This window comes from Pinus tabuliformis, chromosome 9 (genome assembly GCF_031772625.1).
Source record: "Pinus tabuliformis cultivar Carrire ecotype Pingquan chromosome 9, CPIR1, whole genome shotgun sequence".
Classification (NCBI taxonomy): Eukaryota; Viridiplantae; Streptophyta; class Pinopsida; order Pinales; family Pinaceae; genus Pinus; species Pinus tabuliformis.
This window is the reverse complement of record NC_142307.1, coordinates 1,988,034,822-1,988,053,409: the sequence shown is the minus strand read 5'-3', so window position 1 is coordinate 1,988,053,409 and position 18,588 is coordinate 1,988,034,822. Positions and strand designations below refer to the sequence as shown.

At 37.1% G+C, this 18,588-nt stretch overlaps 1 protein-coding gene across 2 annotated transcripts in view; it reads left to right on the top strand.

The window, feature by feature from the left end:
- Nucleotides 1-18,588, top strand: part of SKB1 (SHK1 binding protein 1) — a 238,743-nt gene that overhangs the window by 84,609 nt on the left and 135,546 nt on the right. For both annotated transcript variants that reach the window (XM_089438948.1, XM_089438949.1), the window contains 2 exons: nt 12,286-12,375; nt 12,567-12,644. In XM_089438948.1, coding sequence (XP_089295074.1) covers nt 12,286-12,375; nt 12,567-12,644 — 168 coding nt within the window. The remainder of the gene's footprint in view (nt 1-12,285; nt 12,376-12,566; nt 12,645-18,588) is intronic.

Below are 18,588 nucleotides of genomic sequence, written 5' to 3'. Positions count from 1 at the left end.
CGGATTTGGAAATCTTCGTACATATCACTGTCCCTACCCCCCTACTGCAAAAGATCTCTTCGATCAAAATTTCCTCCCGAGAACTTCTCACTTCAGAAATTTGATCTCTTGATCTCTCGGTGTGTTTTCCAAATGACTTTTAAGCCCCTTCTTATATCTTCCTGTTGGACAACCAACAACCTAGATTAACTCCTAATTAAAGGCTTATATAATTTTGACTTGATCTCCGTCTTTATCTAGAACATTTGCCCACAATTAGATTAATACTCATTAATATTTTAATTTTCCTAAGTTTAGACTTAGGAACTCTATTAAAAATATTAATTATTTTAATATAATTGTCTCTGGGAGGAATTTCACAAAACGGTTTCTGGGTTCTTTGGAATGCATGTGCCCAAGCCTCCTAGCAAAATTTGAGGCTTAGAGCACATATGATGCTACCTCAAATCAACACTCCCTCTTAGCGAGGAATGTGCTCTAGCAATACACTGCTACTGCATACTGCTCTGATTCTGAAGCATTGTCCTCTGCGCTGTTGATGTTTGATATATTGTCCACCAACTACTGCGTTGCTGTTGCTACTGGACTGCTGCCTTTGACACTGCCATTGCCAATGCTACATTTGTACTACAATTCACTCTCAAATGTTGCATCTGCTATGCTGTTAGCACTGCCACTGCTAACACTGCATCCGTACTGCAACTTAGTTGCTGAGAGAAGCAATTGAAAAACATCCAAAATTACTGAACTAATCGTGTTCAATATGATACTATGTGAGTGTTGTAACTGACTGCTGCTAGTCTCTGCATTGACCCTCTGAATCTACTGCGCTGCTGTTGACCTCTGCTCTATGCCATCTGCACTACTGCCAACTCTACTCTGCGCTGTTCAGTCTCTGGCGCTCCTAGCCACTGCAACTGTCTCCCCGTCACTCCTCGGCACCATCCGACACTAGTCCATCTTGCGACTGTAAAACTGGGCTTCCGTAGCAAGGTATCGATCAAGAGGTGGACTCCTCAAGGATCCAGCCCATCTGTAGCTCTTTCGAACTACAGCTCCAAATCAGCCCACTTCCCTCTTGGAGATATCTTGGCTGTCATGGAAAACTTCTCCTCCTGTTCGATCTTTGCGGGTGCAACCTTAGGATCGTGCTTCTCATCCTTTTCCTTTTTTTTCAAAGGACACTAGAATGCATAGTGGCCCATCTCGCCATATCTGAAACACTTCACCTTGGAGACGTCCTTCTTTCGTCTCTGTTGCCCCTGTTGACCCTTCGATGCAAGGGCTGTATTCTCCTCCTCCTCCTTGGGCTTCGACCCACTGCTGCTATTGCTTCTGTCAAGTTTGACCTTGACCACGTCTCTCCTCATCTTCTCTTGTTTTAGAGCTGCCCACATCTCATCCTAGATAGTCTAAACAAAGGCTTGCCACTCATCTGAGATAGAATTTAGGGCCAATCTCAATAACTTTGAATCTTGAGGTGTATGCCCCGCAATTGAAAACTCATCACATGTCTCATTCAGCTTCGTGAGGAATGGATCCACACATTCTCCCTTATGCATCTTGCGCAGATCTCAACTTCTGTTGCAAGTACATCTTTCGCTGCTCAGAAGATCCCTGATACAATGTGGCCAAAGCATCCCACATCTCCTTAGCAGTTTCTCTGCTAGCAACGTGGTACACCACGTGATCCTTGACTCCATCCAGGATCATCCTCTTGGCCTTTGCCATTTTAGCTCTGTACTTCTTCAGCGGATCTGCATTTGAAGGAACAACTACCACACTATCAACATACGTCTTGAGGGCATGCTCATCTTGAAGGAAGGACATTCTAGCCTTCCAGATGAAATAGTAGGAAGCTCCATCCAACCCATCCTGATCCCTCAAGCCACTAGTTGCCATATCCTCCGAAATCTGTCGAGCAACTCCCTCTTTCTCCTTACTGCGTAGCTTCTAGGCTGGCCTGTGCACTCCTTGGTGGAGCTGCTAAGTCTGCTGCTCAACAAATGAGAAATACTGATTTCCTCGACAAGAAATCACTGAGGAAGTATTCCCTCACTATGCGATCTGCTTCCTTCTTCCGACCGCTTTTCTGCCCAGCGCTCAACTTGCAAAAAAACTGTGTCCCTCTAGCTCTGCGTAGTTCCCTCTGCCTTGGAAAATTCTCCATTCAACAGTCTTACCTCTCTATCAGTTCACTCAGAGAGAGACACCCACGAAAATATAGCCCACCTGGCTAGAACTGCACAATCCCCTAGGGGATTCAAATTGCTGCTTGTTGCAGCAAGTTGGCCGTTGCTTCAGTGCTTGATTTGCTCTTCCTGTTTTACATCAACACCTCTGATACGGTGTGAAAATACCCAGATCTAATAATATCAGGAATCCCACTGCAACCAATTGAATCTACTTCACCTAGATCGTAAATTACATTACAAACTTATTTCAGATTTCTTTTTGAAACATTGAAGTAAATTATTGAAGCAACCTACACCAAATTAAATATGATTCTGAAACATAGAAACTGAGCAAGGAAATACAAACACATAGGACATCGTTATTTTTGGACAAATTTCCCTGTAAAAACCCAACTTGGGAAAACCGATGCAACAGTGAGGGTTTTATTTTATTATGCAGTAGTGAAATCTGACTACATCTATGCATGCTCAACTGACAATCCAAACAACAAGAAAATCTGGCAGAGATATTCCCTAAGCAACCTCGACACTCGTGTTGCTTGCACTTGCGTGTTCCTATACTCGTGCGTTCTTGCTCTTGCGAGTTCCTGCACTGGGAATAACTCAGCCTCTTGCTACTGCCTCTCTGGATTTGGAAATATTTCTCTGAATCAGTCCCTGCCCCTCTACTGCAAAAGATCTATTCGATTAGAATTTCCTCCTGAGAACTTCTCACTTCAGAAATTCAATCTCTAGATCTCTTGGTGCATTTTCCAAATGACTCTCAAGCCCCTTCTTATATCTTCCTGTTGGACAACCAACGACCTGGATTAACTCCTAATCAAAGGCTCAGATCGTTTTGACTTGATCTCCATCTTTATCTAGAAGATTCACCGACAATTAGATTAATACCCATTAATATTTTAATTTTCCTAAGTTTAGACTTAGGAACTCCATTAAAAATATTAATTATTTTAATATAATCGTCTTTGGGTGGAATTTCCCAAAACGGTTTTTGGGTTCGTTGGAATGCATGTGACCAAGCCTTCCTGCAAAATTTGAGGCTTAGAGCACATCCGATGCTACCCCAAACCGACATTGTCCACATGCCTTCATGCATCATTTTAATGGAAGAGATTCTTCTTCTTCAATCATGCTCATGAGATAGAGCATTCAACCATGTTATCTACAACTATATGATGACATGGATTTATTTCTTCCTTTGGTAACTTCCTTTCCTTTCTTGAAGATGAAAGTACTTCAACCATCTCAACATGTTGCACTCCTTTGTCACCATACCATCATCCTTCTAAACAATGGATTCCATACAAAGTGGAATGTACACTATCAGTGAGACATTTGCTTCTTCCAAGTGGAGGTGAACCTTCTTATAAAGATTCTAGTGGAGGATCTTAGATGATCCCTCTTCTGCAAATGCTCCTTTCTAATGATGATGTATGATGATTTTTTTATCTTCTATCATGCTAGATGGCTTTCTTCCAACCATATATACTATTATTTCGGTTATCTTTTCATACTTTCAATGAAGATACCATGAGCTACTTCCTTTCTATCATGATGTCTGCTACGACTATGTAGACTTCTACTTCATCTATCCTTCCAAGCTTCTATGATAATGTCATTTCTATTTCAGCTCTAATGCATTTTGATGCTTCTTATCATTTTCTATAACTAAAAAGAACTAAGTGAAGGAGATTATCTCAGTCATAGTAGAGATCTTTCACTTTCTCCTTTGATTTCTTCCTTTCTAATTCTTCCATTTCTTCAGTAACATGGGCTTCATTTTTTCCCTTTCTCTTCTTTTCAGTTTGGGACAATTCCTTTTAAAGTGCCTATATTCGTTACACTCATATCATTGTATCTTTGATGTATCGATCTTCTTCTTTTTCCAAGGATCAAACTATCCAAACTTACCTTTTCTCCTAGCCATGGAAGCATATGCTTGAACTTGTTCGCTTAATCCTACATCGCTCTTCACCATCAAGCTTGTTTTTGCAATCTTACATAATGGCCAAAGTTCACTGAATGGAGTAGCTTCCTTATTTCCATAGATACTTGATACAAAGTTGCCCCATTCATCAGGTAGTGCATTGAGCACAACGATGGTCATTTCTTTATCAGACATTATTTCCACTAACTCTTGTAGTTGGTCTTTTATTTGTGACACCCTCATAAGATATGAGGCTATCCCTTCTTCCTTTGATACCTTCATCTTGTATAGCTCGAATGTCAATGATATAACTTCTCCTGTAGTGCTTATGGAAAACAATTCTAGCAACTTATCATAGATTTCTTTTGATTTCTCCAATTTTGCTACATAAGGGATGAGATAATCCTTGATTGATTCTATGAGGAATCTTTAAACGCTTATTTCCCGTTTAATATATTTTGATAGTCCTAGCTTTCTCTTGTGATGGTTTGGAGATTGAACCCTTGACATGTCCAATAACTTCATTCTCTATGAGAATCAAATCTATCCTCTTCTTCCATGCAAGGAAATTTGATGACCCAACCAGAATGAAGTCATTTTGATAATTGATTCAGACATAGATGTAAAGATACTTACTTGTCAAGTGAAGATGCTCCTTTGATGATGATATCTTCAACTTGATGCCTTCTTGATGATGTTGACTATTGAAGATGCCTTGTTGATGATGATTGCTTCCTTGATGATGTCTTCCTTCTTCAAAGATGACAATGTTTCCTTTTCAAGAGAGAGAGATTGCCTTGTAGTCTTGATCATGAAGTTTTCTTCTTGCTTCCTTATGTTGATGGTGAGTAGGCTTCCCAAGAATGCTTCAATTGTAGATTCCTTGAGTGGTGGTAGGGTCTTTTGGATGAAGATGAGTCCTTGAGGTCTTCTCCTTCTTCAAAATGTTGTTGCTTTTAGATGGTATGATTCTTGTGAGGAGAGGGGTAGTCCTCCTTAATGTTTCTTAGTCCTTTCCTTCAAGATCTTTCCTTCAAGATGATGAGTGGATTAGTCCTTCTTGATGATCTCGTGTTCGACCCTTATGTGTCCTTCAATGATGTGATCTTCAAGTTGCCTTTTCTTGTCTTGTCACCTTAGCTCTGATACCATGTTTAGAAATCTAGGGCAACTTAATTAGTTGATTTCTCTTACTATGATAATTTCTTGTGATGACTTTTTACTTACCTTGATTAGCTTATTCTTTCACTTAATTATTATTAGTGTTTTCTATCATCAAACAACTACCAAGGAATGAAGATCAATGAGACAAGGAGACAAAAAATGTAGGTTGTCAGCCAGGGCCAAAACCTCTCTTGAGAGGAAAACCCACAAGAACTTTACTCTTCTTATAGAACTTCAAATGACGAATTCCAAGACCTATGTGTTGAAAAGTGTAACTAGGTTTGGTCTTCATAATGACATGAAAATGTGACTTTTGTAAATAATGTAATGAAGAAAAATAAAATTATTTTTGTAAGCCTTGCTTCATGGGTTTCATGAGCAAGTGATTTTATTTTAGATGGCTCCCATTGAGAGCCTTAGGATTTGTCATTAAGGTCAAAGAATTAATGTCATGTATGAAGAGCTCTTCTTGAGCATGTGTAAAATGTATATGAGTCAATTAAGTGTTTACAAAGCCCTCCAAAAGACAAGCACAATTCTCCTCTCTTGAAGTTGGCCTCAAAACAAAGTAAAGATCACGTCGGCCTACCTTATGAAGTCACATAGGTTCACATGGTTCATGTCGGCTTAATATGACAAGCAAACCACTATAAATAGGTGTGAAGGCACCTCACATTAGTCAAGCACACAGGTTCAGATTTCTTCTGAAGTTTCGGTGATGAAGTATAGAAAATAGTTCGATCATATCTCTGTGTTTTTGTATGGGTAAGACATAGATAAAAATAATACCATTGGCACAATAAGAGAGTTAGGATTCCTCAAATATTTTCGGAGGATGATCACTGTCAATAACTTAGATATTTTTTCGGATGGAGAACAGTGATGGGCTCAGACCTCTAGTACAGTCATCAAGCAATTCAGATCTCTAGCTTTGGTGGTGAGTCACAGTCAAGTAAATTCGGATATCATTGCAGTAAGAAATTTGGAAGCCTCTCTGTGGTTTCGTAAGAACAATAGTTGTGAAGATTCTGTGGTTCGACCTCTATTACAGTCATCAAAGAAAAGGGACTCGGTGAAGGAACAATGAAGTATACCTCTGTCTCGGTGTAGTAAGATCTCATTGATAACATAACAATTCGTTGTAACTACAATTTGTATTATCTCTGTGGTGAAGATCTCAGTGTCAAATCAATGGTGAAGATCTCAGTGTCAAAGCAGTGGTGAAGATCTTGGTGTCAAGGCAATGGTGAAGATCTCGATGTCAAGAATGAAAGATCTCAGTGTCAAGGTAGATCTTGGTATCCAGACAATGATGAAGATCTTGGTGGAAGAGGAGTCAAGAAGAGGACTGTCAAGAGAACGTGTGTCTTGGTCTTGGAGTGGCTACTAGGTCAAGGGTCTTGGTCTTGGTATTCGTCAATTGGAATCTCTATAAGAAGAATTTGTGCGGGTTTTCCTCTCAAAGAGTGAGAGGTTTTGGCCCTGGATGATAGCCTACACGCTGTGTCTTTTGTCTATTTATGTTCATGCATTAGTTAATGTTTGATGAAGAAGAATACTACTAATCTAACATGAAGAAAATCCTAATCTAAATAAGTAAAAAACATTCACAAATAGTCACTAATAGAAGAGAAATCCTCTAATGCCAGTGTCCTAAATTTCTCAACACGATGACCCTTGACAAAGACCCCTCCAAGACCAAGTCAAATTTCTTCTTTGATCAACTCTTCTTCCACTAAGTCAGTGCTAGTCAAGTCAGCTTGGCCCTCCAAATAAGCTAGCATGGCCCTCCTCCTAGTCAAGTCACCCCCAACCTAAGAGGCACCCATTTTGCCCAACAAAAGACTATGTATGTGCCATTCTAACTCCTTCCAATAAAGCAACTCTGCGAGTCTGAGGCTAACAAAGGAGAAGTTTGAAGCCAACAAAAGAGAAGTATGAGGTCAATAATGAAGAGATTTGAGGCTAGCGAAGAAGCTAAGAAGAAGTCTGATTCCAAGGCTAATCTAAGGCAAGCGAAGAAGGGTTGAGGCATGCAAGCAAGGTCTGAGGTAAGCAAATAATTTCTGAGGCTGAAAAGAAACTTATCTAAGGCAGGACGAGTTGTTGGACCTGTGTAAGCTTATTTGGTAAAAGACTAGTTGCAGGATCAAATCTTGAGTGCAGATGGACAAGACACAGGACCAAAATTCTGAAGTTTAAACAAGGTACAGGACTAGAATTCATGGATGAAGAAGCTGGCCTAAATTCTATTAAGGTTTTACTAGGAGGCAATTTGGTGCAGGTTTGACCTAGCTGTATTGTTGGTTTGGTTGACCTTGTATTTGACTGATGTATCTTTGTTGAAGTTGATGATTTCTCTAAGGGAAAAGGTTGATGGGTTTTTCCCTCGTGGGTTTTCCCAGGGTAAATTCTTGTGTTCTTTGTTTGTCCATCTCTTCATGATCCTACTGTTATATACGTCATGTAGTTGATGTATTCTGTGTAATTGCTTAATGATAAATAAGAATATGAAAAAGGAATTAAATCATCTGAAGTAATTATCCGTTTAGAAGACCCTTTGAAAAATCAACACGGTATCAGATCTAGGATTTGAGAGTAGTCTTGAAGTAGGCAGCTTGCTTATCACCATCTAAGTTCTGAAAAGGAAGGAGTAGATCCAAAAGAGACCAAGATTTGTTTGCAGCGCAAATGCCTCAGAGTAAATTGATCAAAGATACTTTCTTGAGGTCGAAGGATGTCGAAACTCTAAATTTCTTGATCTCATACCTAACTTCAACCCTAACTCCGAAAATTCAAGGGTTGTCACAGGGGTAAAGAATCCTCAGGAGATCCAAAGGCCTCAGGGAAAATGATAAGAGGGCCGAATAAGTTCTTAAATAACCTTATAAAATTCAAAGTCAATAAAAAGGCCAACCTGTAATATGTTTGGTATGTAATCCTTTGTATTTTTAATAATGATTCTATATCAACAAAAAGGTAGAAATATACTTGATCAAAGTCTAGCTAGCTTGAGATTGCAGAAGGCTGAAGCTTAAAATCTCAGATCAAAGGTATCTAAGAAAATTGCAAAGGTTTGAGAGCCTCAATAAGTTGTCAACGCAGTTTCAGAGAATTACTCCAAAAGGCCGAGTTCATAAGGAGATCAATGATGGGAGTCAGAAAGTCTCATGGAAAACCTCAAAGAATCCAAAATGACTAAGATTTCCTTCTTGTGGCTTAATTAGGACACATTCATGAGATTGAAATTATTAGTATATCAAAAATCTATGTCTCAGGCAAAAGAATCTCAGGAAGGTTGAGAAATATAACATCCTCAGTCACCAAGAACCGTCAGATGCAAAGTCTCCTCTGTGCAAGTTTCAGAAGAAGAACAAAGAATTGTTGTTACAATGATTCCAAAGAAAGCCGAGATTGATAATTGAATACTACACGGTCTTTAAGGGTCTAGTCCTTTAAATTCTTATGGATTTGTGCTTGTGTCACTTCAAAGGAACAGGATCATATATCATTATAGGCTGAATTTCCATTGCCTTGAAAGCTTTGCTAGTGGATCAGATCAAGTCATTATGGAGATCTGATTTTTTTACAGATTTCCTTTAGGGGAGCCCTTGCGACTGCTTGGTTCAGGAGGGGTTATTCATATGTGGTGCAATAAAACTTGAAGTTCAACAAAAATGAAAGAATGGTTGCTACTGTCCAATGTTGATTTGCGAGGCATGTATCAAAGTCGTTCTTTGAATCAAATAAAGATCTGCAAATGAAGATCATTATCTAGAACCTCATATCGTAGTGCTTAAAGATTATTGAAATATTTTTTTTTGTTTTTTGTTTATTCAGTATGCGTGGAAGGAAAATTTTTAAATTTGTGCAAGATTGTAGCTTCTTCCTCAGTCAAAGGACCATGTCAAATTCGTATGGATTATTGTGTTACAAAAGACAATCATCTATGGGATTCATAAATACTATTCTTAGATCTTGAGAGGACAACTAAGGAAAAAAGATCAATAGATTGAAAATAGTTATGCTGTCTAAAGATTGATATGACTTGAACTTAGGTAGATAATTTCTCTAAAATACAAACCACCTTGAATTTGTGAGAATCTAAATATCTAAGTACTATCTTATATGACCGTATAAAGGTTCTTTTCTAAGAACATGTCACCTTGTGGAAACATTCTGCCAAGTGCGTAATTGATGGCTTGCATTATTTCTCAAAAGTTCATAAAGTTAAGATGGCCATTTACATGAAGCTAGGTAAATATCCTGAAACTCTTGTTAATCAAGAGCTGATGGAGGTTGAGTTACTTGATATGAAAGGCATGAAAATCCTATGGTTTTGAACACTTTTAATGATTTGCTACGATTACTAGAAGTTTAGAATAAACTCTTGACGTTTCAAGGACAACTGATAAGTGTGTGAGTCCTCTGAGCTTTCGATGAAAAAGAAGCTGAGTTCTTCTTTAGGATTGAAGAAGTCCTCTCAAGAAAGATAAGTCACTAGCAAGACTTGGTGTACTCTTATTATGATAAATATTGATACATGTGAAAGGCTTATTGTGAGTATTGTTGGAGTAGTGTCCAACATAAAGACTATAGTTTTGGACATTTGGGTATTGACTTGCAAAAGAGTGCAAAGATGAGTATTATAAAACTAGGGTTTGTAAGCCTAGACCAATTTTGAAGGATTATGAAGATCTAGGGTTTGAAGTTAAAAACCATAGCTAGATGTTTGAAAACTCTATGTAAGTCTTGAGGAAAAGTATATGGTTTGTAGAAAACCCTAGGTTTAGACCTTTAGTATTGGAGGTTGACGTTTCTACTGAAAGCAAAAACCCTAGTGGAAGGTATGACATCATATTGATGATGAGGACGAGGATGATAAAGTTGAAAGTTGGATGTAAGAAGGATGAGATTAAGAGGGAGTTGACTTTCTTCTATAATCATCAAAAAATAAGTATCTTATGTCCCTCTTCTTTGAAAAACGTGACACTTACACACTTGTCAACTCCAAGAAAATTGGGCTTGTTCCAGGCTGATGTCTCTACCTCAATACTCATGCGGATCTCCTCAGCAGATCCTCCTCGATCTGCGTGCCCCCTATCCTGGAATAGCGTGCTGCCTACTGCCTTGGAAAATTGTGGTAGAAAACCTCTCTACCAGCCTCAAAACCTACATTGTATGCTCAACAAATCTACCTCAATTTGCATGTCAGTAATGCAGTCTCCCTCCTTGGATAGCGTGCCTCTTCCTGGCTTGGGACTTGCGCTGGTATGAGTTCTTCTTGTTGTTGTAACTTTGTTCTCCCATCAACACTTGAGCTATCACAACCTTTCTCTTCTTCACTCTTGATCTTCTTCTCTTCTCCACAAATGCACATGAAGAAAATTTGAGCTCAACCTTTTCCTCCCTTTTTAGCTCCATTAAGATAGGAGAACCCTAACCCTTTTGATCAACGGTTGAGATTAGATCTCAACCCTTTAGATCAACGGTGGAGATGTTTTCCTCACTTGATCCCCTTTTCATGTGTCCCCCCTCATTAATGAGTGTCCCTAGTCACTTTATAACTTTAAGTTGTACCTTGTACCTTTTTCACATAAAGTCACTTTAAAAACATAAAGTGACTTTAATATTATAAGGTACCATGTATTTTTTCTCATAAAGTCACTTTATAAACATAAAATGACTTTAATAATATAATGTACATAGTATTAAAGTACCTCATAAAGTGACTTTAATAACTCATAAAGTCACTTCACATGACTTTAATAACTCATAAAGTTGTTTACTAAAAAGGTGTTTTAATGTGTTTTCCCAGGCAAAAAGGCTAAAGCACTAGGAACCACTTCCTTGATACCCTTTTTCTCAACAAAGTAAATCCAAGATAACACCGATAAAACCCTAAGTTGGATTTAAACAATGATCCGAGTCTATTATTTCATAGTGATAAGTCTGTGATCTAGACTTTTTAAAAACATATTGGGATGTTTCATTCTTGAATATCTTAAAACTCCTAATTGATGATCTGACTCTAGACATCTTGGTTTAAAGTGCTCATTCCACTATCTTAGTTGATTTATATCTTACTACAAATAGAGAATTTGGAATTAAACACATAAAACAGACTTATTAAAATAAGACAAAGCAAGTTCACTTTAGACTTCTCGTTGCTCAAGCATTAATTGGATTTGCTCTTACGTCACACTATCTAAGGTCAATTTGTGTCATAAGATTAAGATTATATCTCTTTTGCTTATATTTTACTTGAAGTTGTTCTCTAAAATACAGCTTGGATCTATTGCAAGTTACATTCATTAAGTTGTTGTTAGATGACTTCTTTGAGGTTTTATCATTGACTTGGTATGGTACTCAATAATTTGCAAATCTGAAATATTTGTATTGCATATATAACAAATCAGATTTGAGACTTAATCTATTTGTTTCTAATTCATCTATAATATCAAAGTGGATTGTGGTGATTTATGCTTGATCTCTTAAGATCCTTCTTAAAGTATTAGGTCAGTAAGTTGTCAGATCCTTTATATTTCATACACTATATTTTTGTGGGATTCACTTGGCTTATTGTTGAAGTAAATATTTGCATTCAATAGCTTAATCATAATCAATATTTGGTTAACCTCTCATGAAAATCAAACATATACAAAGGGATACTGCCCTTGGCCTCTTAAGAGCTGGCCAAAGTTTGAGCGGAAGTCATATTGAGGTCATAGTGATACAATTCCCATCAATTACTGCAAGGTGGCATCTGTGGATTGCGCTTTTCAACATAGATGCTAGTTTAGTTGGTAACATATCTTATGGTGGCCCATTTCTAATTCAAGCGGTGTATTTGATACTTTTGCTTAGCTTCATGGTTGTTTTCTTTGTATTCCTTAGGTACTATTTATTACACAACTTATAGCTATTCTCTATGAATGTCAGCTCCTGTTTTTCACAGTAAACCCATATTCTCACATTTGAAGTGTCACATTGCAGGCCTGCCTTTTGCCAACTCCTCAGGGAAGTTTCTGTGCTAATTATGCTCGGTGTGTCAATCAAATTTTGCAGGGTTTGAATAACATGCAGGTATATATTGGAACCTGCATTGTTCCCTTTTTGATATGAATACTGTAAATTTGAAAAGTTGCAACAATGTAGGTCAAAAATATTTATTCTAATGTATAATTCGTCACTGTTTTCTTTGAACTGTAAGGATATTTTCTTCATATGAATACATTCATTGTTTACAAATTCATGTGATTTTTCTATCATTGTAGTTGTGGCTAAGGATACCACTAGCTAGTCCTGAAATTGAAGATTCAGAGCACACCCCTGATAGAAGTGACACATTTTTGGTAAGAAATTATACATTTCATCCTAGCTATATATTCATATTGTTTTATGAGACACCAAAGTCGTTCAGTTTTTATTCTAAAGTTGTGGTTTATTGTCTGCAGAACTATTTTTCTTTGACCTGCTAATTTGTGGTTGTCCAGACATTATGATTCTTTGAATCTATGCCCATCAAAAGAATGCTGAATTAGAATGGCATTTGTGAAGACCATCTTCCAAGTTTTGTTGTTGAGAGCCATGTTGTTTTTGATTGATGCCCTGTTTAAGCTTTTGATTGTTGGTGGTTTTCGTTTTAGAGATTGTTTTGATGATTTGGGAATGTTGTGACAACATATGTCATCATATAAGTTTCAGATATTATTTCAAAATCTTCAATCATGCCTATGCTTGTCATTCTTGAGAGTACCATGAAAGGTTTTGTAGAATTTTCAAATAAAGTAGACTAGCATACCTCAACATGGGTGATGGTAAACACCAAAGGGATTAGGTGGAGGATATGTTGCAGAAGGTCTATAAAGCATTGCTAGAAAGAAATGTATTATTCACCAACATTTATTCTTCTTAATCCATAATATTTTATTGATATAGATTTGGAGGGTTACACACAAATGTGATAGAAGCAATTGAAAGAGTGTAAGAGATGCAAAAATGGCACTATCAATTTAGATTACTTATCATCTATGTGTTATTAGGTTGTTACCTTCATTGATATGAATAATATGAATTCAACCCCCAAGTTTTTGTAGAAAAATATGCATAGGTTTAACATATTAACAAATGAGTAAATTTTTTTTCCTAAGATATATTAATCTGTGCTTGGATGCCCATCTTTTAGCACTCGTAAAGTGAATATAATAGGGTTAATGAATAAGAACGGTGCACTCATTTTCAAAACATGAATGAACAATAACCAAATTTATAGCAATTTGCCATGTCAATAAAAGGTATCCATATATCAAAGCACCATTGGTAGCTAAACTTTTCAAGGAAATGTTGTGAATGGTTGTGGTATTATCCATAAAATGCATTGAGTATGGACAATAAAAAATCCATGTCTTACATTGCACACTAATTCTCAAGAAACACCCTTGTGATCATATTGTAATATCCTTCCAGGCAATGTGCTCTCATTTGACACCAAACATTTTGGATGGGGTAGAGCAAACATTCCCAAATGTTTTGAGATTACATCTTCATTATCACATGCAAAATAGAGATTAATTTATGATTTCTTTGAATTTTGAGAGAGTATTTTGAAGATGTGTATTAAAAAGAATTGGCACAATACTAAATCAACCTCTTAAGTAAAACTCTTCATTGTTTAGATGAGAGATGAATACAAGTAACAAGTTTGTTTTTAAAAGGAGGATTTGCCAACTTAGTAGAAGTGATGAGAGAAAATGTGGCACATCAACATGGGAGTCTACATGGATCTATGATTATTCATCCTCCAATTTTCATAATGGAGATAACGATTGACAATGCATGACATAGTAGGGCTATTATGTTGTGTAATTGCATGTAAAAGCCTTGCGGTCTTACATTTGTTTTAAATCCTTTTTAGTGGATGAGAATCGAGACAATGTTAGTTTTATAATCAAGTGAGTATTCATCGGAGAAAAAATGATTAGGATTGAATAGAAGAATAACAAGATGGATTTGTTGTAGTTTGTGCCTACTTTGGTGTTGCCTCAATAGCGATAATCTTATTATTAGTAGTCTTGCTCCTTTTGGCACTTAATAGGATGTGATTGGTCTTTTACCACCCAAGTTACATGTGTGTGATAAAAACCACAATACAAAATGTAAAATCTGATGGGAACCTTTAGGAAGGTCATCGACTGTCTCACTTCAGCAACTTGTCCTCTCGCTTTAGGTTGGCTCTCCTCCAACTCAAGAGGTCCTTCCCTACAAGCATCACCAAGGCATTGTCAATTAGGCACAGGGCGATGTCAATGGTAGCTTTAGTTAACCATTTTTCTTTTTTTTGGAGATTTTAAGGGTTTTTTGTAAAAAGGGGAAAAAAGGTGATGGAGGGATATGAAGATTATTGTCAGTATCCTATTAGGGTTATGGAGTCAAGAGGAGTCAAATGAAAATATGAGAATAAGAAGAAAACCCTTTGAGTTAAGTTATTTGGTGCTTGTGGATTAGGGCAACAAGTTAGAACCCATTAGCTAAATGAACCCCTTCATTAATCAAGGAAAATCATGAAGTCATGACCACACCAAAAGGGATCCCTCCAAGTGTAAAGGTTCCAACCACAAAATTGACTCTGGCATGAAATACAGTGAAAAACTCTTACTAAGGAACTTTGGAGCAATGTTACCAGAATCGAACCAGTAGACCCCTTGCACTGGAAACCAGTAAGGACTAGAGTGAAATTGGTTAAAAACACCGGACCAAAAAACCGCTCAACCAAAACACATAAAATATTCAAATTTTAAAGAAAAATATATATATTCATGTGCACCCATATGAATTCAAACCATTTATAAGAAAAAGTTCTCATCTATATAACATGTAAGGTTGCACATAACTAAAATAACACCGAGCAGAATCCATCTTTGAACAGAAAATACATCATCAAACAGGCCCTAGATGGCCTCTAGCATCCAAAACAAAATATGCTACAACAAATACCTACATAAATCAAAATCTTTTCCTATATTGGAGTGTTCATCATCAATATCACCCTCTAAGCATTAAAATAAGATAGGAAGTGCTTAGCATGTCAATCCAAGATTTCATTTGTGTGATTGGTACATTTTTAGTAGGATCATGAATCATGATAGAATAGTTCAACAATCAATGCCACTAACATCAAGGTACATAGAGGGATTGGTGCTCTTGATTAAATGCTAGTTCCATACCGTCGTACATGAAAGAATCCAATGGAAACATTGCAATCACCTAAATCCTGAAATCCTGAAAAACTATTAAGTCTGCTGGATTTTGAGTGGGATCTAGAATTCTATTTTTCTATTTGAAATCCAATGAGTTCAGAACCACTCTCAATCATCCTGAATCCTTTAATGGTAATGTTAAAAATTTAAGTAAAAGTGACATTCTCATTTATCTTTCATTTAAATGAGAATGTCACTTTTACTTTAATAATTTAACATTACCATGTATTGCATAGCAATAGTAGGGCCATAGGCTTGAATATTAAGCATTTGGTCAAATACCAGGGTTCCCCATTCATAAATCATTACTTTAAAAAAATTACGTTCAAAGGGTCCTTGATAGCATTGATCAATGAAAAAAGGCCGGTTCAGTACCGAACCAATTAAAAATGGTTTGGTTCACTGGTCCGAACTGGTTTTTCCCTCCAACTGGTTGGACTGGCTGTTTCTTGCCGGTTCGGTCTGGTTTTGATAACATTTCTTTGGAGTATTGCCTAGCAAGGAGGGATTAAACTTACCCCAAACCAACAAAGGAGTGTGTGAGAAGAGCCTCTAGATGTCCTCCCTCCGAGTGACAAAGATGCCCTTCAAATGGATAGATATTTGTAGGCTTATGTTAGTCTTTAACAATCAGAATAATGCCTTTAATGATGTAGAAAGAATAATGAAGAAAGTGTTGAATTTTGGTAGCTGCAGTTGGTATTCTTCAATTGCATTAGCTTAGAAAAAAATCTATTCAAAATGAAATTAAATAAGAAATTCAAATTTTGAATTTGTGTCCAAAATCTAAAGTCCACTCAAGGGAGGGAAATTAAATTTTAAATTTAAATTCAAGTTGCCTCCAAAAGGATTAAGTCTGCCCAGCATAAGGGCACCCTGAATCCTCTATAAAAAGGAATTCAATTTCAATTCAATCTACACATCATCTCTCTTTCTAGCTCACATTTAGGGAACAAGTCTGATGAAGGAGCTGAATTTTTCTGGAGAAGTTTCTGATCTGTTTGAATTTGCACATCTGGGACACAGAGCTTGACTGTTGATAGAGGTTTGACCTAGCTGATCTGGCAGAATTTGGACCTCTGACTGCAGCCTGACCAAGGGTTTCTAGGCAGCCTTTTGACCAAATTTCTGGTCAGGTTTTTCTGAGCACAGTTTGACTGAGTTCTGGGTTTGTGTGACCTGAGTAGTTTCTGTGGTCAGTTTGACCTAGTTTAATTGAAATCATACTGTATCTCTTGTTTAATTGACAATTTCTCCTATGAAAAAGTTGCTGGGTTTTTCCCTAGTTTAAGGGTTTTCCCAAGGTAAAATTTCTTGTGTCGCTGTGCATTGTGATTCTACTGCGATCTCAACTGTCCTACTGCATTTATGGTTGAATCTATCTGAAGTAGGACGGTTGAGATCACAGTAGAATCACAATGCACAGCGACACAAGAAATTTCTCCTAAGAAAAGGTTGCTGGGTTTTTCCCTAGTTAAGGGTTTTCCCAAGGTAAAATTTCTTGTGTCTCTGTGCATTATGATTCTACTGTGATCTCAACTGTCCTACTGCATTTATGGTTGAATTTATCTGAAGTATAATTGCTTTATGATAATATGAATGTGCTAAAGTAATATCAATCTCATTGGAAGTAATTATCAATTTCAGGAAATTGTGGTTGTCTATATTGCACTTAAAAACAAACAGAAAGACTAGCTTCTAAGTCAAAAACATTTACCACATAGATAAGCTCTTAACACCAAAATTCTTGCAATAAAGATATTTCCATTAAGCTCCAAGGAGAGGAGTTCTCTCACAATCCAACCATGAGTGCAAATGGGGAAGTTCTCTTCTATTTATAAAGTGAGATTTAACTTCCTTTACAATAAAATATCATTACTTGATTTAGTTCCGTGGATCTAGCCTATGAAAAGTAAATCTAACTCCTACAATCAAGTAAACTAACACATCATAAAATTAATTTGTGAAGTTACATTTCCAATGATTTGATGAGTAACTGCCTCCCTAGAAAAGGGAGGTTGATCCTCCCAAGCAAGGGATGTATGGTACAAGATACCACGCTAAGCCTCTAATGGTACAAAAGTGGTGCAGATGGCCATGTCGCGATGGAAGATGGTGGTCCAAGTGTGAAGAAGTCTCTTCCAAGTTAAAAGGCTCCAATGCCCTCCCTCATGGAACTGTGGCAATATGTCTCTAAAAGTGGGAGGCTCCTCCATAACATCGCCATAAACAATGCAACATAATTGTCCAAATCCTCCAACAAATGTCCCTAAAGATGCTCCATGCCCATACCTTGGACCAGTGTTGAAAATATCGATATCAGCAAAATATCGGCGAGGGTCTAGAAAATATCTTATCAGCAATATCGGCAAATGTCGGGAAGCATAAAAAATGCATAATATATTCATTTTTTTCAGATTTCTAAACATATAAAGCAATAACAACATGAACTAAACACAGTGGCACATAAATATGAAGAAGGCACTGATATATATGATGTCAAATAGAAATGATACATCAAACTTCAAAGGCGATAACAAATCCTGCTGATCCCTGATAATTGTCCAATCAAGGACTCAAACAAAATAACATCACATGTCCTGTTGATCCCTTATAATTGTCCAATCAAGGACTCAAACAAAATGAAATCACATATATAAAACTTTAAAAGTATTTCATCATCATGAGTTATAAACTTATATGTAGCAAAAGTTGCAAAACAAATAAAACTCGCAGCTATCTATTTGAGACCATTGGCCTCTCCCTAGCAGCTTTCTTTCTATCTTGTTCAACAATTGCTTCACGAGCTTTTTGTATAACCTCTGCACTAGAAACCATACAAGGCATTACATCTGCATCATGTGCAGAGAGTCTAGCTAGATGGTATTTCAATCGGGTAACCCCTCTTGGCATCTTGGTCCCACACAATTTGCATGATATATATGCCTGATTTGCCCCACCAACAGCCTCCCCATACTCCAAAAATGGGTCCAAGGCTTTTGGCATATTTGACAATTGTAGTGAACTAATTCAAACCTAG